Source organism: Vulpes lagopus, chromosome 8, assembly GCF_018345385.1.
Source record: "Vulpes lagopus strain Blue_001 chromosome 8, ASM1834538v1, whole genome shotgun sequence".
NCBI lineage: Eukaryota > Metazoa > Chordata > Mammalia > Carnivora > Canidae > Vulpes > Vulpes lagopus.
In genome coordinates, this window is record NC_054831.1 from 133116731 (window position 1) to 133142820 (window position 26090).

Sequence of the window (26090 nt, forward strand, 5' to 3'; positions counted from 1 at the left end):
ATGAATAGTCCCTTCCCTCTGGACGGACACAGCAATCCTTTCTCAGTGCCACTGAAATCAAAGTCCTTCTCCTGATAAAGCTGGCATGTCCACCACTGCACTGGCTGCCCCAAGCAGCAGACCGCTACCAAGCCGATACATCGGCCCAAAGATCAGAAACTGAGCCTCGGGGTCAACTATGTACTAGGCGCTGGCTTTCCCTTCGTGTTCGTTTACCTATCTTTCCATCAATGCTCCGTGGGTCTAGAGGACTCATCTGGAAAGCATACCTTGTAGCTCTTAAATGAGAATGAGGCAGAAGCTACAGGATGACCTGGTGTATCTTTGTGAAGGGTTAATTTTGGTAGGTAGCAACTGAAAACATCTTATGAAAACAAATACAGGATGAGAGGTAAAATTCATTTAGAGTTTAAAGATAAACTTTCCCAAGCAGTATCGGACTTGCTTCTGCCCCCAGCTACATGGGATGTCAGCCCACTCTCCTCTGCCTTAGGAGGAACACTGGTGGAAAAAACTGATAGCATGGGTGCATCCTGACAAACACTGTAATTTTTATTAAGATTTGTACCTTTGGAAGTTCCCTGAAGGCTCATTTCAAACCAGTTCTGCTTAATGTGTTATGTGCAATACAAGGAAAGCAAACGGCTGCTTGCAGGGTAATTACAAGCCTTGCTTCCACAAGGAAAGAGTAGTGACAGCATTTCCTAAACTCCCTTTGTGGCCCTTTCCCCAACCTGTCCAACCTGACTGCATTCAGGCTCTGGTGACCCAACAGGGTCTTTCTTCCTTTTAGTCTTGGAGAGTCATAGGTACGAAGCAAACACTGCAACAAAAAGGATGTTTCCTTGAGAAAATCCACTTCAATTTCACATCCAGGAGGCCATTAATGAAAAGTGTCTTTAACAAATTTTGGGTAGTGTCTTGGGAGTGTTTTTACTGAAAAAGTCAAATATGCCCGCCATAAATCTTTTCCGTGACATTAACCAAAAGGTTGCCCGAAAGCTCTCAGAGCAACTGGAATTTACACGTCCGGGCACAATACAGGGCTCCTGGGACTCCAGAGCACAGCAGAGTCCTGGTGGCTATATCCTTAAGCACCCATCTATCACTACCCTGCAAAGCCCCGTTCCTCCTTATCTAACTTAAATAAGGAGATAAGCCCACCACTCCTGGGCTTCGCTAAATTAGTTTAAATATTTCCAGTCCTGGCAGCTCCCACTTCTCTCCCCATTTTGGGCCTTGACTAAAAAGGTGAAGAAATATTTTGGAGGAAGGCTCAGGGTCCAGCTTCATAAATCTTCATCTGCTACTTTCCCAAAATGTCATGTAACCCAAAGCCTACAGCAGATGGTATTTAGAGAAATAAACAAGCAAATAAATAGCCCGGAGTCCGGAGCTCCTCCTTTCCACGTTATTTTTGCCTTCTGTTGGGCAATGGCCGCCCCTGGGTCTCTGCGGCTTTCTACCCACCCAAGTTATCCTTCCAAACACTACCGTCAAATACCAGCACACACGCAGGAGCTGGGCAGGCAGCCCAGCGGGTGCCCTGCGTTGACCTGGCCTGTTTGAAGAGCGGTGGGCTTTCGACAAGGCTTCCAGGGCACCACAAGTGTGGCTGCCAGCTGTGCCATTTTCATGAACTTTACTTGGGAACAGACAAATGTGGCCCCATACACGTAGACTAGAAGATGCAACCTGAGCCAGCACAACGTTGCCTTGGAAAAGGCTTCTTATTTCGGTTCCAAACCACACATACTTGTACAGTTAACGAATGCAGCAGGGGATACTGGTCTACAACATTCATGCGGAGGCCAAAGGCTCTGCTGTCCTCCGCCCTCTTCTCCCCGCCACCCCCACCTGCCTTCCCAAGAACTATCAGATGGCATGGCAATTTCAGGGAAAAGTTGGGTGACTGTCTCTTCGGAATGCCTGCACACTCCACCAAGGAGAGGCACTTGGAAGTATTTTAATCTAAAAGAACTCAAGGAAGGGGCTCCCTATAAATAAAATCATGTTCAAATAAACACAAAAAGGAGCCAATATTTCCTGTAAGGCCACTTTTCAGATGGATTACTGGAAGGAATATTCTTTCACAGTTTTATGGCTTACTCTGCTATCATCTGCTTAAAATTTGAGTCATTTAAAACATAGATGCTAAGATCTAAGCCTTCACTTGGATGAAATAGTACAAAGGAAGCAGAAAGTCTTGTTCCAAGAGCAGACTCAGAGGCAGAACTCTTGGACTCCTGGGTTCTATTCCTGGCTCAGTCCCTGGGCTCAGGTCAGCCCTCGGTCAGAATCTCACTTCTAATCCCTTCAAATCATTTGTTAGTCCCTGTTGTCTAAACAGTGGGGGAAAAACCCTGAGTAACACCCCTGGATCCTGTTCAATCAACTGGGATGATTGGAGATGGTTATAACTCACTTCCAAGAAACCAGGGTGATTTATCCCTTGGTAGTACTAGTATGTTCCTAAGAGATCACAGTGTCATCAGAACAAACCCTCAAGGCACTGAAACATTTCTCCACCTGCAAGAATCTCAGTGCTCCTTTAATGTGACTTTCAAAAATAGGATTGTCCAGCATTTTATAGTTCCTTATAACATCCACATTAAAATAACTGGTTGGGCTTCAGACCTCTGAGAGAGAAAATAAACAGGTATATTTACCCCCAATTTATAGATGGAAAAACCGAGGCTTAAGGAGACAGGAGACTTGACCAAAGGCCTCAAGCTAAGAGGGATGTGGGGACCCAGACCTGCCATTTTCCAGGCCATGTGTTCTTTTCTAACACATGGATGCTCGTTAATAACCTATTTTGGGACCCAGACAAATGGACGGAGGGAAACTGGTCAGAGTGTTTCAGAAGAAGCTGTAATGCCTTGTCAGTGCAATAAAGGGTAAAGGGCCAAATCTCTTTGAGGCTCCCAATTAGACGGCCCTCTGCGTGTCCCACTCACCTCTGGTAACTTTGGCCAAGGCTCCCCCACCACTGGCTCCTCTAAGAACAAAGAGGAGATGCAGAGGCTTACTTCCCCCTCATTTAAGACTCCAGGTCTCCAGGCCGACGACTGCCTGGCTGCTTCTCGCTTGCCACTAGCTTTTGTTTCTAGGAGTGAAGGGCTATGAAGAGAGCTGTCTCAGGAAATCTGCAGCTAGACTTCCACTAGAATGCCTGATTACCATTGGTTTCCAGGTGAGTTGCCTAGCCTCTCTGGACCCCTTTTACCTGGAGTATGATTCTCTCTTCCCTTTCACCTGGCCAGCCTCCACCATATACTTCAGGGTGCATCTTAATTAGCACTTCCCAGGGGGCTCTGTGGCCCAGTGGATAACGCGTCGGATAACGCTACTGTACTTTCCTCGACAAGCCCTTCTTGATGCCACTGACCACAGGTTAGCCAACCTCCTTCTCCCCTTCGCCTTCTCCAGGTACACAGTCTCACAGCATCCTGTACATCTCCTGTGTCATTTATCACAATTTTAGCAAGTAATTATTACTATGATTATTTGTTTTATGTTTGCTTCCCCACTGGACTGTAGGTCCTTGAAAACAGGGGCCAGTCTTGCTTCCTGCTATATTCCCAACCGAGTCCTTAGAAAATTGTCCATCAGGATTTACTGACTAGAAACGACCGGGTGACATGGCGTGAAACCTGCTACGTCAGTGCTGGGCAACCAGTGAAACTGACAAGGACAGCTTTTGTTTCTGTGGCAACCACTTTGTGCCTTTCCTGTGCTCCTAAAAATAAGGCAAAACTTTATCAGGACTTCCAAACTAACACTGTAGAAAACTCAAATCATTTCCTTCCAGTCGACATCACTGAAGTTTCCAAGCACAAGATGATACTTTAAAAATTAAATGCATATACCTCCGACCTCTTTTGAAACAAATCACTCAATCCCTTGACCACTGTGGGATTGTGTAAGGAGATTTCTTAGGCGTCTCCTGCTTCATTCACATGTTGCTAGGTCTCATTGTCCTAGCGGAGGTAGACTTCTGGGGCTTCCAGCAGACATGGAAAAACTAACTGGAAATACTTTTGAAGCTTCCCTACTGCCCCTCCCCCCAACTTCATAAATGCTTCAAAATACACTCAAGGATCTTTTGAGCTCTGTATCTGAGAATAGAATGTAACTTAACTAACGTAAACTCTACAGATCCTTTTTTAAAAAGCAGCTGCTTCCAGATGGAAGACATTCTGGCAGAACTTATTACATGGTCCCAGTCTACAATCTTAAGCATTTCCCCTGCAGTAATGTGTCATCCATAAGGTTTCCTGGTGACAGACACATGGCTTCATTTTAATTGGGGACGATTTTACTTCAAATCCTATTTGAGGGAGCGATAGAGTATGGACAAGGCCCAGGCCCTAGATAGTCTAAAAGGGCACACTAATTCACTCGCGGAGTATCTCTTCAGCAGGGAGCAGCAAAATCCTCTGGACTTAAGTGGCATCCAGCTTGGCTGGGAACTGTAACATTCATTATACCCTTTGTTGATAAGATCCCCAATTAGTCACTCTGAAAAAGGAAGGCTCAAATAGGCTCCTAATATGAAGAGCTCCGCGAAAGTAGTCGGATTCTGTGGGATGTGGAGCCAAAGGGGCTACCCTGATTCTCCTTCTCTGCTGACATCAAGGCAAGAGAGCATCCCACAGCAGACCTGCCAACCTGCCTGGGGAAATCCTTCATGAGGCTGGGGGACTGGCTGGCACATCCGAGTGGAGAGAGAACGGAGACAGGACAGACTCACGTGGTGAACTGCACGTGCCACAGAGACCAGGAGCCAGACATGGCTTGCAGCCTGATGGTTTTCTTCATGGGCATATGTGTGTGTGGGGGGTGTCTGGTTAGTTAGGTCAACAGGGGCATCTGTAAGGGTGCAATCCTACTTCTGACTCCTCTGATGAAGGAAAACACTATTTTAGATATAAATAAATCACAGATGTAGACATAGGTAAGATCTAGAAGAATTCACACCAGAGTTCTGTGCCTTGTTTCCATGTATTTACATTAGGCAGGTAGGAAATTTTAGATACAGGTATTCAAGTTTTTAAAAAATCACATCATTAAGTATATGATTAAACACATTGGCATAGATGAGGAGAGGCAGCAGAGCTAGGCTGGAAACTACAAATGTAACTCCCCCCACGGACACTGACCTGGGGCCACTGAGTGTGGCTGTGTCTCTCACCGCCTGCGCTGTTTCTGATGCAAAATCCAGGGCACCTGCCACTGGTTTGGTTACAGTGCCGACGAGCCCTTTCCCGAGGCCAGAAATGAAACCGCTGACACCCCCTTCTGTTTTCACTCCTTCCACTGTTGAGGTTATCACACTGGTCAATCCACCAATGATACCTAGCAAAAGAGACAAGGGCTGTTGTCACCTGGCAGAGGACAAACGCAAAGTGTTTAAGGCTGAACAGCATCGATTCCATGCACCTGGCAAGGTGGCTTGGGGCAGGCATCTGTCAACCTCTCAGTAGGCTACAGGTGGGCCAACTCCAGTTGGGAAACCAGCAGACTTAGACTTGCCCACTAAGTTTAGAGTCTGAGAATATATATTACGTGTTAGTCTGAAGTGTGTCCCAGTTTAAAAGTATCAAAGAACACCCAAGAGGTTAATAGTGGCTACTTTCCAGTTCCTGAGTGTGGGAAGCACACAGGTCATCAGGAGAATATGCAGACAGTAGGACTAAATCAACAGTGGCCCTTGGGGAAAGCTGGGACCCCATAAAATGCAGGGCAGAGAGAACTAAACACAGAGCCTCAGTTTTCCATGAACACTGCATGACTGGCCACCACCACCATACGTTTGAAACGAGGTAAAAGCTACTGCATACTTTGCTGTGGTCAGGTTTAGGCAATCAGAGTAAATCATGAGGCCCTGATGAAAGGCACCCCCCTCCCACCCATAAAAGCTGCCAGTCCTCAGCTGGGACTCTCCATGGAGTCTGTTCAAAAGACTAACCTAGGTCACAAAGACATTCCAAGTGTTTTGAAAGTTGACAGCAATGACCTTAAAGAGCGTCAAAAGGGACCAGAAGTTGGCAGAGGCTGGAGAAGACACAGGCATTATGGGGAAGAAGCGGGGCCCTGTCCGGGGAGCATTTCCAGGATGTGTGCCAGGGACACTCACAGGATGTTTACCCTTTGACGGTGGGGGCATGAGGAAGCTCTCTAGACTCTTCATCTCTAGTGAGACAAATCGGTAAAGGAAATTCCTTGGGTGAGAATGCACTAACAATCCACGATGTTTCTTTTGGATTCTGGGTCCATTTGCTCCAGGGAGGCCACAGCCTTCTCCCAACCTTGTGAACCAAGTTCACAGACAGACAGACATTCCTGAACCTGGCACAAGTGGGACCTTGTCAGAAAACTGAGCAGGACTCCCAGTTTTTAAACCAAGGAGACCGAATGGATTCTGGTTCTTGTTATCTTTGAAGAATGTTTCCACTCTAGGCTACCGCTCTCATGCAGTCCAGAGCTTCATGCATCCTCCTCAGATGAAGCTCTCTGTTCTGGAGATGCTGCACATATCGTGTGAGTGGTCCTTGGTTGGAAGGGATTTTGCAACCAACCTTGAACTATTATCCATTTTCTCAGCATACTCCTGCGTCCATCTGAACAGTGAGGACAGCTAGGCTTTCTTTCCACGTTCCAAGGATGCGAGGCAGACAAAGGCAATTATACATAGCAAAGCATTTTGTATTCATTAAAAAACAGCCCCTCGTAGTCCCATGCACTATCATTACAGTTACTAGAAAGAATGATTCAATCTTTAAACCCAAATGGCTGCCCAACAATCAACTTTTTGAGTCCCTAAACAGATTGATTTCAGCCAAATCTTACTCCTAATTTGATGTCTTCTTTGGGGCTACTCCCTTTCCAGTTGGGCAGGCTTAGGAAAAGTAAAGGCATTTTGATCCAACCTCAGCATTAGGAAAACTCTGTCGTAAACACTGTGTCCTAAGCATGAAGAGAAATAAGATTTTCAATTATCCATATTCCTCCCTCTCCTAAGTGTAGGTAATCTAAACTTGGTCAGTTGTGATAGGACTTCTGGTAGCTTCAGACTAGTTCTAAGAATCTGGTACAAACAGTGCAATTTACTAACTATTACTAAGCAGGAGCTATATGCCAGGTATCACATGAGGCTCTGCTAGTGTGAAGGTGAACAGGAAACGCTCTTTCTGCTCTCCTGACCTTCACAATCGATCAGGAAAGCAAGGTACACACAGCTGACTAGATACATAACCCAGACTGCCACATATGCGCTAATCGGCATTAATTCTAACTGGGGACAGTTGAGTCGAGACTCGTAGGTGGAGTAGGATTTTGATAGGCAAGGAAGTGAGGCAGAGGAGGGGAGAGCAGAGGATTGTGAGTGAGTAAGGCTTTGGGGGCATATATGAGGAACACCACATGGCTCTCGGTGGCTGAAATACAACATGGCTGTGAGGCAGTGGTTGGAAAAGTTGGCTGGGTTTACATTTCCAAAGGCCTTGAATGCCAGACTAAGAGTTGTTGAGAAAAACACAACCAAAGGCAAACGAGTAGGAGTTAAAGCATTAAAGGTCAGAATTCACACAAATTCAGAGACTTAATACATTCATGCCATCGCCTATAACTCCTAGGCACACGGTTTTACAATCCTTGGGAATGTGCGTTTATACGAGACTCAAGAACATGTGGGCCACAAACCCGGCAGCTGGTTTGACGTTTCACTTGCCACGGAAGGAATGCTCAGTAAGCAGAAGGCAAGTCTTGAAGCAGCACTTCCATATTCTAAAAAGGGGTTCACTCGATTATACCTTATGACACTTTGCGAAGAGAAGTCAGAGAACAGGAAGAAATTGCAGTGTGCACAAACATTCTGAAATAAACGAAGAGCTGTCACAGGCTGTGACATTTCAGTTGCTAGGAGGGTAAAAGAAGAGAGCCTGGAAAGTACCCCAGGCTACCCGGCCAGGATTCCACATGCAATCGGAGGGTGAAAAGGAACTGTGGCGGAAGAGCCAGCCTCCCGGTATCACGTGACTTACCATGAGCCAGGCCGTGGATGCCGGCTACGAGGTGCTCCCCGCTTGTGGCTGCGTGGTATCTGATATACTCCCGCTCTGACTGATGCCGATTGTCCATCGTCTTCCCTAAGCCATCCGATAACGTCCCTGCGAACTGAGTGAATTTAAAAAAAAAGGAAAAGAGTTGTAAAGCCTCAGCATTATTTTTGCTATTTTAAATAAATACCTTGCCTTGCTCCTTGCTGGGATTCAGTAAATCCCCACTGAGAGAAGAGCCATATTAACTGCTGGATTACATACACTATGTGTCCCAGGAGACTGGTGCTCAAGCACTGGACACATACGGATTGTAGGATGCTTTACACTGGTGGACACAGGCTTGCAAAACAACTACTAAATGTCCATAATGGCATCTGCCTTCCTTAGTCCTACTGCAAATTTACTGAAGAATGTATGACAAAATGACTTGGGGGAGAAGATGTAAGTGTTAGGATTCTATAATGCTCAGGACAGAAGCTCTTTGCCCCGAGAAATCCATGTGATTCAAAATGGGAAACATGACCAACTGTTGCTTTTGGGTTTGGTATCAAAACTTTTAGAGACATCAGTTGCCCTAAGGCAATGTCTTTTCTTTCACTTATTCAACAAATATCGAGTGCCTGGGTGCCCAGCCCCATTGGTCGAAAGGAAAAATGAAGTACATGGGAAGGTTAACAGGTTAGGTCACCTTTCATGTAAAATGGCAGACTTGAACTCATGACTTCCAAAGCAAAATCCTCCTCCACATATCAGAGAAAGATCCTATTTATCCTGGTATTCTTTTACCAAAGAAGCTGTCTCATCCATCAAAGCTGGATAAAAAGGACATAAAACTCTGTTTTGTCACAAGACAATCTGAAAAGGTTTAAAGTGACAGTTAATAAACCACAGGGTACTTATCTTCATCATTCAGGCATAAAGAGGAAAGGATATCAAATATATAATTAACCTTCTCAGGAAGGATCTACCAAAACAAGTGGTTTAAGTGCCAATGACCCAGGACTAACCTTTCAGAGAACTCACAGGAATGCTATTTAGATACAGAGCTCAGTGCAAAGATTCAAGACTGAACTGCCCGCCTTGAAGACCCAGTTCAGTGGGTCTGGCCATTGGGGGATGGGGGTGGGGTCTGTTTCATACTGGTTTAGCAAGGGATTTTTTAAAAAATATTTTATTTATTTATTTCAAAGAGAGAGAGAGAATGAGAGAGTGAACATGCACAGACTCCCCACTGAGCAGAGTCCAACACATGGGGTTCGATCCCGGGACCCTGAGATCATGACCTGAACCAAAGGCAAACACTTAACTGAGCCACCCAGATGCTCCGAGGGTATTTTTACACATTTTTACACATTCTGCTCTGGAAGCCACAAGGCCTGAAGCTTCATGATGAGAGGAGAAGATGAGTTCTGGGCACAGAAGAGGGACTAGAGGAAGAACCAGTGAGTCAAGGTGAAGCAATGGTTTCTGGAGCAAGAGACGGGAACACTCATTCCTTTTACTCAGTCCAAGTGTTTTTATGATCTAGGGCAGTGATCCCTGACTTTTCTAGAGATGTAATCCCTATCATTTTCTTTTAGTCTTGCCTCCCCTGTCACTCTGTGTCTAACTGGAAAAGTAAAGTTAATGAAAATCAATCTTACAATTGCCTTTAGGAAGGAGGCACCACGGGATGGTAAAAAGTCAGCAGCATGAATCACCAAATGGGGCTTTCATCAGGGATCCCATGTGAAAGCCACTGCGGGCCGTGAGTTTGAGCATCTGACCAAACTGGATTCTAGTCCTCCCTCAACCATTCCAGTAGCTACAGGAGCCTGAGCAAGGTGCCGAACTGTGGAGCCTCCCCATTGGCCTGTACAACAGTACCCACACTGCTGTGTGGCCAGAAGAATCGGTGACAGCGGCTCAGGGTATGGAATCTAGTGAGCATTCTTACTGTGATTATTCGTCAGCTACTAGTCCAAGGAGGAACATCCTGCACCACAAAGAAAGCTCTTCGAAGGTTTAGAATTATGGTCATTTGCACTAGGCTTTTACATAAACAAAAACAGAAACCCAAAACAAAACCCCTCTTTCCAGCAGATAAACACCAGCCTCGAGAGCGAGTTTCTGGAGTGGTACCATCTATAAAATTAGAGTGTTGGACTTGGTGGTTTCCAAAATCCTTCCTGGCTTTGACAGCGTGTGATCTATGATCTAAGTTAGAACGTCTTTATTAAGTACTTACTCTGGGCCCAGCACAGCCTGAGGTACTGCTGAGGACACAGACACAGAGCAGCCTTGGACCTACCGTCCAGGGTGACAATCTCACAGGGAAGGTAACAATCCCCTACATCAAACAGCACGCAATGAGAGCCTGGCACACAAACTGAAAACACTTGCAAATCAAGAGAAAAGAGAAAAACGTGATCCTTATTTTGGAAAGGGTCAAAAGAATGAGTCCCTTCTACATTCTGGAATTGTGTAGGTTGCCAGGGTTCTCCACTCAGGGCCTGGACAAAAATCCCTCTCCTTGATTGATGCCACAGCAGAGGTAATGCAGCAGTGGGTGAGAGAGCCATCTCCACCCAAAGAGGCCCAGTGGCCTCCATGCTACTTCTCATTCAGGTCTTTCCTACCTCCTCAAACTCTCATTTTCCTTGAAAAGAGATCTTCTCTTGGAAAAGATATTAAGTAAAAAGATATTAAGTTTCCTTGAAAAGAGATCTTCCCTTGGAAAAGATATTAAGATTTCTGGCAGCTGACTAGGAAGAAATGGAAAACCCTATAATGCTTTCCCCCTTAAACGAATATGGGAGAATAAAATAAGAATAATCTTATTTTTAAAGATTATTTTTTAAAGAATAATGAACTGCTCCACCCGCCCCCTGTCTCCTTCAACACCCCCTCCCTATCAATGAAACAAGTTCAACCCCCAAGGTCTAGGAGTCGGCCTATGCCAAGAGCTTCGCTGCCAAATGATTCTGCTGCGGGCCCCTTGGCTCCCCCAGCACCGACTGGTGCTGGTGTTCTCTGTGCAAACACCACACTGACCTCAAGAGGATGGGGTAAGTGGACCCAAGGGATCCCGCTCCCCTCTAAATGCTGGGTTCTGCCATTAGGTCTCAGCTGCAGGAAGGTGCCCACACCTACTCAACTCACCCTAGGACTTCTGTCTGAATTCTCACTTCCCTGTGGATAAAAAATTATTCACCTAAGCCAACCAGATTTGTCCTCTGTCACTTGTGAGTAAACGTAAAGGATACAAAGATATTATTAACAGGAAACTATTACCAAAGTCTTCACCCCTGTCGCTGTGACTTTGAAAACTCAGGAAACGGGAAGATGTTGAAATCCACGATCCAGCCAAACCCATACTGATTAGAGGTTAATCAGATTTTACGGGGAGAGACACTTTATTGGAACTAATCTGAAACCAGTGAGATGAAGGGTACTGTGGTCAAAGAGGCTGGGCCTTGGGCCAGCCCACTGGGCTTCTGAGTATGAATCCAGGGCACCAAACGCTTGTGGCCTCCTCTCACTGTGGGAGTACTGAGTCATACTTCATTCCATCTCTCTCCTTCCCCACCTCGGTGGGAAAATAAATCACACCCTGTATCTTATTTCTCCCTCAAAGATAGGGTAAGAACATGTGCTGGAGAGGGTGGCGATTCCAGTAAGCACTCCGTATGGGCGTCCTCTGGCACTGGTCTTCTCTGAGGTGGGTAGGTGTTATTTCACCCACAACCTTGAGTTAGAACACTATCGTCAAAGCAGAACAGAGGTACCCACAAGAGCCACAAGGCCATGTGGGAGTGACTGGGGCAGGACATCTTTTACCACCCTATCCCCAGTTCTGCCTGTGTGTATTTTATTTCTTAAAGATTTATTTGTTTATTTTGAGAGAGAGACAGACAGAAGACCCCATGCACATGAGTGGGGCATGAGGGGGCTGGGGCAGTGGGAGAGAATCTTTCAAGCAGACTCCCTGATGAATGAGGGAGGCTCGACCCCACACCCTAGGAGATCATGACCTTGGTCAAAACCAAAAGTCAGATGCTCAACCGACTGAGCCACCCAAGTGCCCCTGCCTATGTATTTTAAATAGAGACCAAATGCATCAAAATTCAAATTCGGTTTGAATATTTTTCATAGCAGATGCTCTTTGGCATGCTCGTGGATATCAAAATGGGGAATGAAGCTGGGGGAAAGATAATCAGACAAGGGGAAAACTAATCTCAGAGGCAATGATGGTAAGGCTGAAATTCGTAAGGCTATGAGCAAGTACAATCCAGTTACGCATCAAACCACCAATCAAACACGTAAGCGACAGACTGTGCCAGGCTAGCAAATGAGAGTCCTAAACAGAGATGGTTTCTGCCTCGTGCCTTCAAGGACCTCGGTCGGGAGGTATGTATCCGGCATAACGGATCCGGCATTCGGACTGTGACACTTAATAGCTGTGAGATCACGGACAAGTAACTTCCCCTCTGTGAGCCTGTTTCCTCACCTTCAAAATGGGGATGAGAATATCCACCTACAAGGATGCCGTTAGGATTAGGTAGTACGTGTGAAGCACTTAGCACAGAGCCTGATACACAGGAGGCATCCAATAAAAACAGTATTGAGTTATCTGAACTTCAATTTCTTCACATGCAGAATGGGAATAATCAGGTTCCGCGGGGCTGCTGGGAGGATGACATGAGACGGTGTGTGTGCAGAACGCTTGGCAGGTGCAGCCCCAGAGAAGCGGCAGCTCTCTGCAGAAGGCCACAGAAGCAGGGGACAGACAGCGTGGGCCAGGCCTGCACACTTGGAGGGTCATTTGTAGGTAGTTTGTAACTGTCCTCAGTAGAAACAATACCTGGACATCAGAAGGAGCATTTGTGGAGACTTAAGCCAACATAGCTCATTTTGCAGCATTTCAAGTCCACAAAAAAACTGAGGATTTCAGAAGTTTCCAAGGAACAGGATGTTCTTGAGAAAACCTGCTATTACACTCGCAAAGACAACACTGATTTCCCCCTTCTTTCGCTGAAGGGAGCTTTAGCACACACACTTGTGAATTCTGGCCACAGTCCAAAGTCATTTATTTCAAGAAAGCCTTATTTTCAGCAAGGGAGTAAAAATCGCAGAAGCACTTCCAAGATGCCAGTTCTGCTGCATAGATGATGCACACTAAGTGTCAGTACCCCTCCTTCCAAAAAGAATCCCATCATCCATAGAAACAGAGCCACTACAAATTAGCCCGGGTTTGCGGCCAGTCTCGGGACAGTTGATTTTATAAAACTGAAATTCAAGTAGATGCTGGAATGATGCAAGAGGAAAAATTCACACTGTGTCCCTCTGTTTTGTCCGATCAGTTTTCCTGACCCTTTTATGATATTCAGCACGCATGGGATGCCAGAGATATTTGGCCAGTGTAACAGGAGCCTGGGTTTGAATTTCTCCCCCCTTCTCTGGGGTTCTTCTTTCACAGTTATTTATCTAATGGAAATTTCCTCTTCAATATCCTTACTCCACTGAGTAATTGGTGGTGACAGTACCTTTCTTGCCACCAGGGCCAATGGTGGCCACACATAACAGGAAAGGGAAAGAAGTGACAGGGCTCTGCAGTGTGAGAGGTCTTAGGTCCTCTCAACCAGAAAGTTGTTCAGCGCCAAGTCTCAGCTACCAGCACAGTTCCGATTCCGGCAGCGCTGCCAGCGATCCGCTACCGGATCCGCTGGACCCGTCAACTCAGAAAGCCCAGCCGTACACACTGTGCCTGTGAGTAAGCTGGGCATGAATATGCATCCTGGTGGCAGCTGCTCAACTTTCCCGAGCCTCAGTTTACCTGTTTGTGAAAACCCAGTCTCTAAAGGGTTGCTTTCATGTGCTAAGGATATAATGCAAAATGCCTGGCACGGTGTCAGCCATCAATTTTTACAAGGTTCTTAAAAGTGGCATGGAGGCTTAAACTTGGGAGTCCTCTCCACCTCCACTGCTATGCTAGTAGAAAAACACCCTTCAAGTCACATGGGACCTAAGTCACTTCATTAGCGAAGGTCTTCACGACTTTACTCTGATTCACATTGTTAAAATATCCACAGTTAAAAACAATTCTCAGTATGACTTTGGCCTTGATGTTGAAAACCCCTTTTGTGATCCTTGTAAAGAGACAAGAGCAAAAGGAGCACGGGATCCGGGAACGGGTATCTGTCACTGACACAAGGCCAACCAAACAGCAGGTCCTCCTCAGTCAGACACTGACGGGGCAGGCTGGAACTGTAGGAGGAGAGTGAGAGAGAGTGAGAGTGAGAGTGAGAGTGAGAGTGAAGGAAGGAAGGAGAGAGGGAGGAGGGAAGGAAGGAGAAAGAGAGAGAGAGAGAAGGGAGAGAGGGAAGGAGGAAGGAAAGAAGGAAGGAAAGGAGGAAAAAGAGAGAAAGAAACAAAGAATGAACGAATGAACGAACATGGAAGGAGTGGCAAGAAAGAGGCATTTCTGGACCCCAGATCCAGTACGAGTGGGACGGGACAGCTTTGTCTGTTTTCAGTTCTACTTGGTTATGATTCTGTATATCCCTTAAGGTAAAGAGAGAAAGGGGGAAGAATCCAGGACAGAGACCCTGCATAAGAATAATACAGATATTTCCTACCCATTTCTTCCCCCTTCCCTTCTCCCTTCCCTTCTATTCCCTTTCACTATTATATATATATATATATATATATATGAGTGGCTAGGACTGCCACTCTGCTTCAGTAACATGCCTAAGCCAATGACCTTGCTTTTTGGAAGGGCGGATGGGAGGCCGTCCCCGGAGATGTAAAAGCCCTCCTACCCTAAGACCTATATACCATGTTGCTATTTTACGGATAAACACTTATCAGGCAACAGATACTCCTTTCCAGTTAAGAAACAAAGTCATCCAAAGCCACCCAGAATTATCTCAGCACACAAGGTCTAAACATAGAGTAACAAAGTCAGACCTCAAGATTGTCCTGGTTCCTAACTGGCCCAAGACACACGCCTGCTGAATTGGCAAGTCTCTCCTGCTATTCTGCAACTTTGACCCAGTTGTGAACTCTGATGTTGTTTCAGATTAATCTAGATGCTCAGAGTGGTTTGAGGCACTCTCCTAAAAAGGTTCTGCATTTTCTTTGAAGGATTGGCACAGTTGGCTACAAGGCTGGAGCAGCACAGAAGCAAGCAGAACACCCAGGGCTATCAGGAAGACTAATTTCCAACAACAGCCTCGTGCCACAGCCTTCTCACACTCAGTTTTCCCTATACCGATTATAAAGAATCATGTGGGCAGGATGAATCTTTAAAGCCAGCTACTGGGATGGGATAATATCCTACTTTTTTGCCCTTCATCAGCTTCATTATGAGCTTTTCCCCAGAAGGGGTAGGGGATCATGTCGAGGGTGCCAGGCTTCCCACTCGTCTACTGCTGCAAACCCCTGGAAACACATGGGAGAAACCTTGAAGGTGGGGTTCTACACGGCCGGTACTAGTCAAGGGGAATAAGCCTTCCTACCCATGAGTGGCCTCCAGTTTTGCTATCCTAATAAGGTTTTTCAATATGTGCAAATGGCCCATGCCTCAGGAGTGGACCAAGAGATAGACTACAGTGTGTGTGTGTGTGTGTGTGTGTGTAAAATCCCTCTGGGGTGATGACACCATAATGCCTGACTTTGCAGATAAACAATTTCAACTCCAGGGAAGCACACAAGGCTTTGACATGCCAGGCATCCTGATCCCAATTCTGTTACCAGTTTTCAGCTGGGTGAACGCGAGCAAAAGACACTCTGTTCAGGGATCAGTATCTTCATCTATAAAACAGGAAGAACACTATCCACAGAGTCACTGGGGTAATCCAAAGAGACCCTGGTTTTAAAAGTACTTGGGGGGGGGGGGAGGGGATACAAAGCAATGCATAAGTGTCGAGGGTTATTACTGCAAATCCTTGTCTTTCTTCCAGTGAGTGCTCTGTTCCCCCTCCCACCCCGACTGAATCCTGCATGTCTCATCCTGTACTACAGGAACCACCTTATACCTGTTCCGGAACAAAGGAAAGCATAAAGAAGTCAATTATAAATAGCCTGAAATCTCAAAATACAGACATTAGAAATGGAATTGGAACATCTGATAATACAAAAGAAGCTTAAGCTTATCTCATTCCTAGTCACAAGGACTTCATTCTTGTATTCTGTATTTCAAAAAAGTAGATATATTCTCTTTAATGCCAAAGTCTGAGAAGGAATGGGATGGGTGACACCATAAAGAATAACTGCAGATGCTAGACACCAGAATAAGCTGGGATTCTTACTGAAAAAGTCAGGGAGGGTTTGAAAAAGTCAAGGGTTTGAAATATCTTGGTGAGGTTTTGTTTTGGGTTTTGTTTTTTTTTTTTTAAGATTTTATTCATGAGAGACAGAGAGAGAGAGAGAGAGAGAGAGAGAGAGAGAGAGAGAGAGGCAGAGACACAGGCAGAGGGAGAAGCAGGCTCCATCCAGGGAGCCCGACGTGGGACTGGATCCCGGGTCTCCAGGATCACGTCCTGGGCCAAAGGCAGCGCTAAACCGCCGAGCCACCCGGGCTGCCCTTTGTTTTTGTTTTTAAAGAAAGTTGTCTCCAACTGGTTTCTTCAAATAAAGTTTTAAATGAGTATGCAACAGAATAGGTAAAGGAAAGCTTCCAACTAACTGCTAAAGACCAGAGCGTAACTTTTGGAATTGTAAACACAAACCAATAATGTTTACTATGTATCAGGCATTGTTCTAGGGGCTGGCCATCTATGAAATCATTTATTAGTTTAATCCACACAACAGCCCTATGAGGTGGGCTCTATTATTATCCCCCTGTACAGATGAAACTGGAAAGACCATGATTAACTCCAACAAAAGTCTGCTAAGAATCTACCCACATCTGACACTGCATCATCTTTGGAGGGAACCCAAACATGATTTTTTGTCACTCCCTCCATGAAAAATTCCCTCCTGAATGCCAGGGGAAATCACACAGTGATGCCAAGGAGACATCTTCCCTTTCCTAAGCAGTGGTGGGGACAAATGATGGAAGCTAAGAGAAGTATATAAATAATACATTTTCAGAAAGCTACACATAAATCCCTGAACAAGAAAGGGTTCAGGCTACAATCCCCTCCCTTGTCCCAGACAAGGACGAAGTTCTGTAAACGTCCATTATATGGATCACCTTACACCGCATCAGATCATGGTACTAGAGTGTACCAGTTACTGCTGGGAAGAAAGACGGAAAGCAAACTAGGGTGAGAATCAGGACCAGCGGTTTCAGGAGCTCCTGCTTGCACAGAAGAGGTCTGCTCTTCCATTCCAGCTTCTTACAAAAGGATCAGCTGAGGGAGGTAGAGCACCGGGACTCAAAGATTTGCTTTATCAGAGCTGGTCTGGTCAAGCAAATCTAACTACAGAAAAAGACGACGGCTCCAGTAAGGGTGGCTTCATGTACCGGTACCTGACACGTGTGCAGACACAAATTCAAAGGGGAGGGGATGAAAGCAAAAGAGAGCTGGGGTGGGTAAGCCATGCCGTGGGTAAGAAAGGATCCTGAAAGTGTGTGTGGTTCCCCAGTCCCCATCCACCTCCCGTCTATCTGTGCACTCCGATGCTTCTCCCAACAGCCCCCACCCACCTAAGAGTAACAGAGCATTCACAGGGGAAACAAAGGTACCATTCCTTATGAGTACCAAACATTTTATGGGGATTGGTGGCATATGCAGCGCCTGCATTTGGGGAAAGCTAGAGACACGAAAGCCGAAAGCCAACACCTCACTTGTTAGGAAGTTACTCATCAGCAAGTGTGATGAACCTGAGAGAAGAGAAGACTGCAGATTCGGAACTGGTGTTTGGCACCTGGAGGAACATGGGAAGGTGAGTCTCTCTTTGGGGGACTAGGATGAGAATGGGAGGCAGCTCAGCTCCAAAGCACTTACATCCGGTTTCATTTCTCCTGAGACCTGGCTTGCTCCTAAGCTCAAAGGGAAGGCCAACAAAAGGTTCGTTTGTTCTTTTTTTTTTTTGACAGGGGGTAGGGGTAAGAGGAGAGGGAGAAAGAGAATCTTAAGCAGGCTCCCTGTGGGGTGGGGCTTAATCTCACAACCCAGAGATCATGACCTGAGCCAAAATCAAGAGTGGGATGCTTAACTGATTGAGCCACCCAGATGCCCCAAAGGTTCTTTTAAAAATGGACTCAAATCTTCCCAATGCCTCAGATGGGCTAAAATAAAAACAAAATGGCAGTTTAGTGATTCCTGACAGCTCCTAAGAAACCCCTGCTCTTTGCCTGTCTCCTGGGTTCCTTAGTGGCCTCTCCATAGGGCATTCTTGCCTTTGCTGTCTTTCAGTCCTACAAAGGCTGAGCTGAGAGAGGACATTCACAATTCCCACCCATCTACTTCCTGTAGATCTGGGGTTTTTAAAGCCTGCTGAATTAGCCGTGACCAGGTTAACATATTTCAGGCCTAAAAAACAAGTCATGGAATGAGGAAGAAAACCCAATCCATTTAATTCACCAGCAGAAAAAGGGAATGTGATCAGGGAGGCTTCAAAAGTACTAGTATAATTTAGCATATTCCATTCTATTAGTATAATATTCTATTATTAAATTCTATCATTTAAGCTGAATGGTAGGCCCTGGTATTCATTTGATTGTTCTTTAAACTGTATATACACTATATCATACTCTATTAATTGACTTTTCTATAATATAAAAAATATTTATGGCACTTGTTCTCTAAATATGTGACCAAAGGCAAAATTCATTTTAAAAATTAAAAATTAGCTTCAGGGATCCCTGGGTGGCGCAGCGGTTTGGCGCCTGCCTTTGGCCCAGGGCGCGATCCTGGAGACCCAGGATCGAATCCCACGTCAGGCTCCCGGTGCATGGAGCCTGCTTCTCCCTCTGCCTGTGTCTCTGCCTCTCTCTCTCTCTCTCTCTGTGACTATCATAAATAAATAAAAAAATTAAAAAAAAATAAAATAAAATCCAAAAATACATGTTTAAAAAAAAAAATTAGCTTCATAAAAATCATGCCTGTACTTGAAATACCACCATATTAAAAAACATCACAAACAGAATGTTTTCTAAATTTTGGTAAGCAGGTGGGAGAAGAGGAAAAAGGAAAGGCAACAAATAACCTAAGGGGAAAAAAATTAAAGATAACTTGGACAGCTATTTCTTAGAATTTTGTGGAAAACTTCTCCTTGCCATGATGGAGACAGAACCCAACTGTACAAAGGTCCTTTCTCTATTTAATATCTTCCTTCCTCCAACAAGAACAAGGGAAATCTTAGAAATGAACCACTCAGCAAAAAGATGAGAGGCTAAAGGTGAAGAGAGATAGCCTGCATAGTCAAATAATCAAGTTAGCCACAGAGACCTGGAACTCATCAGTTCAGACACACAGTGCAGGTAGTGTTGTTATCACATGACCCTACTTTCCTCTCCTAGTTTGGTACTGCAACGTCCACTAGAGTGACCACATGCCCCAGGAGGCTACGGCACTTACTATGTATTAGTAGGAATCAAGATATGCTGTTAAGTACGAAATACTGGAATTCAAAGACAAGGTGAAAAATCATAATGTAAAACATCAATTATTTTTACAGACTGATTACAGACTGAAATGATAGTTTGGATATTACAGGTCAAATAAAAACACTTAAAATCATTTCTTCTGTTTCTTTTTACCTTTTTAAAAAAGATTTATTTATTTTAGAGAGAGAGCACACCCACAGAAGTAGGGGGCGGGAGGGGCCGAGGAAGGGGGAGAGAACCTCAAGCAGACTCCCCACCGAGTGCAAAGCCCCATGTGGGGCTTGCCCCTAAGATTGCACCCTGGGCCGAAACCTAGAGTCGGAAGCTCAACCAACTGAGCCACACAGGCACCCCTGTTTCTTTTTTACTTTTTAAATGCAACTACTAGAAAATGTTAAATTATATGGCTCACACTATATTTCTATTGGACACTGCTGGTTTGGAGATCTGAGTCTAAAATGTTTACGGATATAGCCAATCAAATTAAAACTAAAACTCAGAAGGTACCGAAGTCTTCAATTCCAGTTCATTTCTTCCACTTAGACTTTATGCTTAGATAACTAATAATATTTTACAAATGACTACTAGTCACCTAAGCAGCAAACAGTAGATGGAAGGCATTGGTTTGGATTTAGAAACGCTTTTGTTACTCAAGCTGGAACCATCTAATAGGAAGGTGGGCAGAAAGCTAATTACGGGGACATACCGACATCACCTACTCTTTCTGTTCCCTCTTCCAGCATGAATGGCTACAAATCTCTGCCTTTCCAACTTTAGTCTGGCTCCCCCAGATGTCTTCGCAGAGCTCTGCATGGCCCCTCCTTGCATACAAACCCGTAGGGTTACCCTCTCCCCTTCCATACAACCTCTGTGTGCAGCCTTACTAGCATCGCATCCACTGCCATGCAGTCCTGTTCCTTATGTTTCCTCACAGGCTACGTGGGCTGCAGCACACGATGCTAAAAATTGCTGATATGGGATATTTAAAGTACTACTTGGCTCCCAAGATTGAGGATGAAGAAGGATCTTAGACACTATTCTTAAAATCCAAGAAAATAAATCAAGCTCTTTAAGAACTGCTTCTGAGATGCCAATATGTACTTAAGTTTCTTCTGTCATCAATTTGTAACAGGCGCCACTGCGGGTTTCCTCATCTTTGCCTCCTAACCACCCAGGACGGGGCCTGGAACACTCCTAGAGCCAAATAAAGATGTGCTTTGCATTCCTGTCCCATTCTTCCAAGCTAGCCCCACTGCCTCTTCATACAAATGATAGATTCTACTAAGGGAAAAGAATTCTTTCCTCTCCACCAATTTAAATTGGATAAATGGTGTATTTGCCAAATCTAGAGCCTTCTTCCATGCTCTTATAAGACCTTGTCTTAGATGATGCTCAAGCAATCCTCTTTTGTCTCGTATCTCCAATCTTTCTGGCCTCTTCCTCTCAGATTGACAAATGTAAGAGAATCTGCTCAATCTTAAAAAGGCCGTCCTTAAGTTCCCTGCCTTTCAAGCTGTCACTCCCTCCATTTTCCCCCCTCTGTGGCCATATCTTTTACTAGAGGGTTCTAAAGTTACTGCTGCCACTGCCTATTTTTCTATTAACTGGAGGTTGTGAAGGCATGTACCTACAGTAAATAATATAAGACAGGGATCAAAACATGGAATGCTGTCCCTCAATACCCGTAAGTTTTGACATAGTTAGAAACAGAGGGAAGCAAATTTAGTAGCAGCTGATGACACCTCTCCCAGATAAGCGTGAGCCCAGGCATCATTTGGTTTTGGGCTACAGCTGTAAAGCGTAAGGGCAGATCCAAGGGCAGCATCTAGGAAGAAAACAAGACCATCCCAAGTCCAAGGCAAAGGCAGGAGACAAGACCACGAATTCCCTGAGATGGATGGAACAGCTCTCACTTCTCTGCATAGAGTGCCTGTGGCTTTGCTGATGGGCAAGAAGGGGTCTCTCGTGGGATCTTGAGCCATAATGACCACTGTTAAGTCTACCCAAGGGCTGGGGACACAGGAGAATAGGAATTGATTGCTTTGGATGTTTCTTAATCTTCAGATAAGTGCCACAACTTCCTGTTAGCCAAAGAAGAGTGCACAATGGGCTTAAAACAAACTTCAGCACTTCAACGAACAAGATGAAATTAGAAGACTGTCCCTTTAAAAACTAGCCACTCCGGGGATTTGGTGGTGGTGGCCCTTCAGATTGGAGGGGGAGCAAAGCTTGCTGAGGCATGCCCAGTGCCATGCCGGTCTTCTCCACCTTCGTATCCCCAGTGCTCCGGACAGAGCACGGCACGCAGTGTGGATGTATGTGGGACGGTACCACCTCCAGAGTAGACAGGTGGCCCTGGTCCTCCTTGTGAGCCCAGAACGATCCCAGGGTAGCTTTGGGCATCAATGACCTCAAAGACTTGACTGGTCTGACCAGAAAGTCTCTACCTCCAGAAATGTGCTGCTGCTTCTTCCTCTCTTCAGCTATGTGAACTAAATACATTTTCTCACGCTGAGGGGCACCTGGTTTAGGACTTTGCTGGTACTTATTTGTCTATTCTACACATGAAGCTCCAGATGATACTGAGGAGACAAAGTGATTCTGGCCAAGAATTCTCTCGGAGGCACCTTAATTCTCTCGACAGAAGTCGAGCACAACTCCAACTTATGATCCGAGGGGCCGGAAGGAAGGGGAAAGGAGGGAGGGCAGGAAGTGCCTGGCACACAGGAAATGATCAAGCATTAGTTCTTCTTTACGCTTAAAACTTTCAGTGCTGGTTCGCAGCACAGGCGTCCCAGAAGGGGTTAGCCAGGCCGCATCAGAGCTCACGAATATCTGGAGAGGAAAAGGCAAAGGAGAGCAAACCCAGCAGTCGGCTCTACTGTGCACACATCCCAACAGTGATGAACGTCCATGAGAAGATGGAACACCTCTCACTCCATAATTATTTATCTGTTAGAGATGAGAGGATGAGAAGCCAACCTCCACATGGTCAGTGAGCACAGAATCGTGCTTTTCTCCCCGAGCAGAAAAGGAGCAATGGAAAAGAGCAATAAACCCTGTGCTGAAACCCAACAAAAATGTAAAGAAACACAAGTTTCCTGTGCTATGCAAATACCTCTAGCTCTAGGACACAAGTGACAATCACAGATGCTCAATTCGGGGTGACAGGGGTGGCGAAGCAACCACAGAACACACACAGAAGCACTGGGGAGGCGAGGACCAGAGATCCCACTCCTGATGGACATTTGTCCTTCTACTACTGAAGGAACCTTCCCTTGACATGCATCACGCAGCCCAACCTAAACTCAGTCTTGAGAGTCAGAGGACCCAAACCCTCTCTCACCCCAGAGCTGCGGCAGATGCCAGCCCACACCGCAATCTCAGGCATGAGGTTCAAGTTCCAAAAAGTCACAGGGAGCCCTACGTACCTCGGCCCAAATCCTGGCAGCGTGACAGTAGTCACATCTACCTCAAGGTAAATGTCCTCTCTGAATCCATACATGAAAAACTAAGATTCCAAATACAAGTGGACATGGTTTGGACACTGCTACCAGCCGTGAGTGGAGATGAGAAAGAAATTTCCAGAGAAAAATCTACTGACTAGGTGGATGCGGCAGGATGGGGTTGAGGGCAGAAAGGCCACAAAACACATTCAAACATAGAATGTGCTCTCTTTTCTCTCAAATTTAGGTTCTACCTAGTTTAGCCAAGCCTAAAGAACATGGTGAAACAGTTTTATGGACTGATCAAACGGGGTCAGATAAATTAACTTCCTCAATCACGGCTGGGAATCGATGGCAAATATTCCATCTGTTGAGCCTCAAATTATGCAGAAAATCACAGCTGAAGCATAAGCCCACAACCTCCCTTCCTGCCTTTTTTTTTTTTTTTTTTAAGATTTTATTTATTTATCCATGAGAGGCAACACAGGCAGAGGGAAAAGCAGGCTCCATGCAGGGAGCCTGATGTGGGACTCGATCCCAGGACTCCAGGATCTGACCTGAGCTGAAGGCAGGCACTTAACCGCTGAGCCACCCAGGTGTGCCCCTTCCCGCCTTTCTAGTCCAGTTATATTAAGTGTGGCCTAAATGCCTTCTCCTTTGACAAGGATTCGGAGTGCGTTTGCTCTGGGCTTTGGGGAAGGTGATTTTCTGCTCTATCTAGATGCAATTATCAGGTTAATTGGAAGTGCCAGAGGCCATCTGCGTCTTAGTTCTGGAGGAGGCACTGACCAGAAAGAGGAGTTTGGCTCCATTTGCAATCTACCTGCTGTGAACAGGCCAGGAATTGGTTTGGCTCTAATTAAGTAAAAAGCAAGTTAGGTTTGCTTTTTCCGGAGGGGGTGGGCCCCTCTGTGAAAGAGGTAACTCGTGACAACCACACTAGGCTTAAAAGGTGAACAATTCCGTGAGGTCTCGTACCTTGGATCCCTTGTAACCGGTGCGGGCCAGTCCTCTCCTGGAGACCGGCTGGCGGAGCAGCCCACCACCTGAGTGCCGCTGCTCCCGAGTCACCTCCCCACGTGCTGCTGCTCCCCTTCCCTGAGCTCCCTGTTCGGGTTGCCCCTCGTGGGCCCCTTGGGGCCCATCCCCACCTTTCCACTTCCTGTCCCCACAACCAACTCCTTGGACTTCAAGATTTGGCACAAGCAGCTCATCCTCTGTGCAGGCCTTCCCTGCCCTGCGTTGAATGGTCGGCCCCCTCCGTTGGCACCCACTGGATCCGCAAACACTTCCATCCTAGCACCCAGACTATTCCTCATGCGCATTTGCTTACTGAACCTTCTCGCTGGAATGTGATCCTAAGTGGGGAAGAACTTTTGTTTCCTCTGTTCCTAGGACAAAGGCTGGCAATTTTTTTTTTAAGTTGTGAACTTCTTGTTAGGTGCAATAAATAATAGGTCTGTTGAAGGGAGATGATATTATAACTTTACATTTAGTTGGTTCTGCATGTGCAGCTAGAGCAAAGCTGAAATGCCCTCGCTGGGCATCTCGGACAGGGCTGGCGCTGTCCCTGGGTCACGGCCACGGCTGTGGCTTGGCTGGTGTAGCATCCACAAAGGAGCGAATTACACAACAGAGGAAAGGACTTTAAACCGTGACTCCGACTCTCTGCAGCGCCTGGAGAACGCAGCCTTACACGTTAACTCCTGCACGTCTGACTGTGCGAGGGTCCAAGATCGAAGCCGTCGGGGAGGGTATGACTTTGGCGAGGGGCTGGGCCAAGCATGCGGGCACTTCGAGGGGTCCCCGTGAGGATTAAACAAGTCAGGTGGCGCGAAGGCTCAGAACAGTACCTGGCACACAGCGAAGCCGCCAGCGGATACCAGCTGGGAACCACTGTAAAGCCCCCCACTCAGCTACTGGCTTGAATGCCAGACTCCCCTCAACCGTGTCATCAGCGCGGCGTCTCTCCCGTGTTTTCTACATGGTGATGCTGAGGGGAGGAGTGTACCGCTGATGTAGAGGCCCGCGGGGAGAGCGCGCTAATCCCTCCTCTGTGGCTCGCCCCCTCACGAGTCACCTGCCCGCGAGCAGCCTCCTGGACGGCGGCTTCGGGACGGAGTGTGTGGGACAAAGGCAAGGAAACACAAAATTAACATTGTGGCTGCTCCTTATCAGAAGACAGACAAAGCCAGATACACCAGCGCTCCAGAAACGAAGGAAGCAGCTTGTTGGCTTTCGACTGGAATTTCCTAGGATTGTTACCATGTTGTACGCCGCTGATCTCAGTGTTTCTCCGACACGGCCGAGATCGTGTGAACCGTATCAGAAATAACACAGTGAAGGCTGGGTTGTAGGGGAACAAAAGTGCTTTCAGGAAATGTATCATTCCCAGGCAGATGGCGAGAGTACGCAGGCCTCAGAGTACCTGGGTCCCCGCTGGCAGAGGGGACGCGTACAGGCCAAACAGAAGCAGAAGAGCAAGTAAGGCTAATGTTTCCAGCTGACTTTTCCCCTCAAGTCAGTCTAAGTGTAAAAGGAATCAGGTGCTCGTTCTGCCCCGCGCTCCGAGGCCCCCGAGGCCCCCGAGGCCCCCGGCGCCCGCACCACCTCAGGGCGCTCGGGGCGCCAGCCTGGCCCCCCCCAGCAGCGCCCCCTACGGCGGGCAAGTGGCTCTCCCAAACACGCGGGGCAAAGGCCAGAGCACACCCCGCGGCCCACATGCAGCAAACTGGGGGGGAAAGGGCAAAACTCAAGCAGTCGAGCAACAATATTCCAAGAACAGGATGCCTCCCGGCAAAACGTGGCAAAACCTGGGTTTGCTGGTCGATGTGACTCCGTGACAAGAGCAGCCAGGACCAATGCAGCCCCAGGCGGCAGGGACGGTGGTTTAAGATTCGAAGCAACCGAATTAGAAATTCAGACTCTTCGATTTGTTTTCCTCTGTTTTGAGGGATAAAAGAGAGGAATAAAGAATGTGCTAGAAATTTGGGGAATGCACTCCAAGCCTCCCCCCACCCCTCCTCCACACACACACAC

The 26090-nt window shown here is 46.4% G+C and overlaps 1 protein-coding gene across 6 annotated transcripts in view; it reads right to left on the reverse strand.

The window, feature by feature from the left end:
• The window catches only part of VPS13D (vacuolar protein sorting 13 homolog D), a 237818-nt gene that overhangs the window by 41918 nt on the left and 169810 nt on the right, over nt 1–26090 (reverse strand). For all 6 annotated transcript variants that reach the window (XM_041765973.1, XM_041765972.1, XM_041765971.1 and 3 more), the window contains 2 exons: nt 8049–8181; nt 5166–5361 (listed from right to left, as the gene is read on the reverse strand). In XM_041765973.1, coding sequence (XP_041621907.1) covers nt 5166–5361; nt 8049–8181 — 329 coding nt within the window. The remainder of the gene's footprint in view (nt 1–5165; nt 5362–8048; nt 8182–26090) is intronic.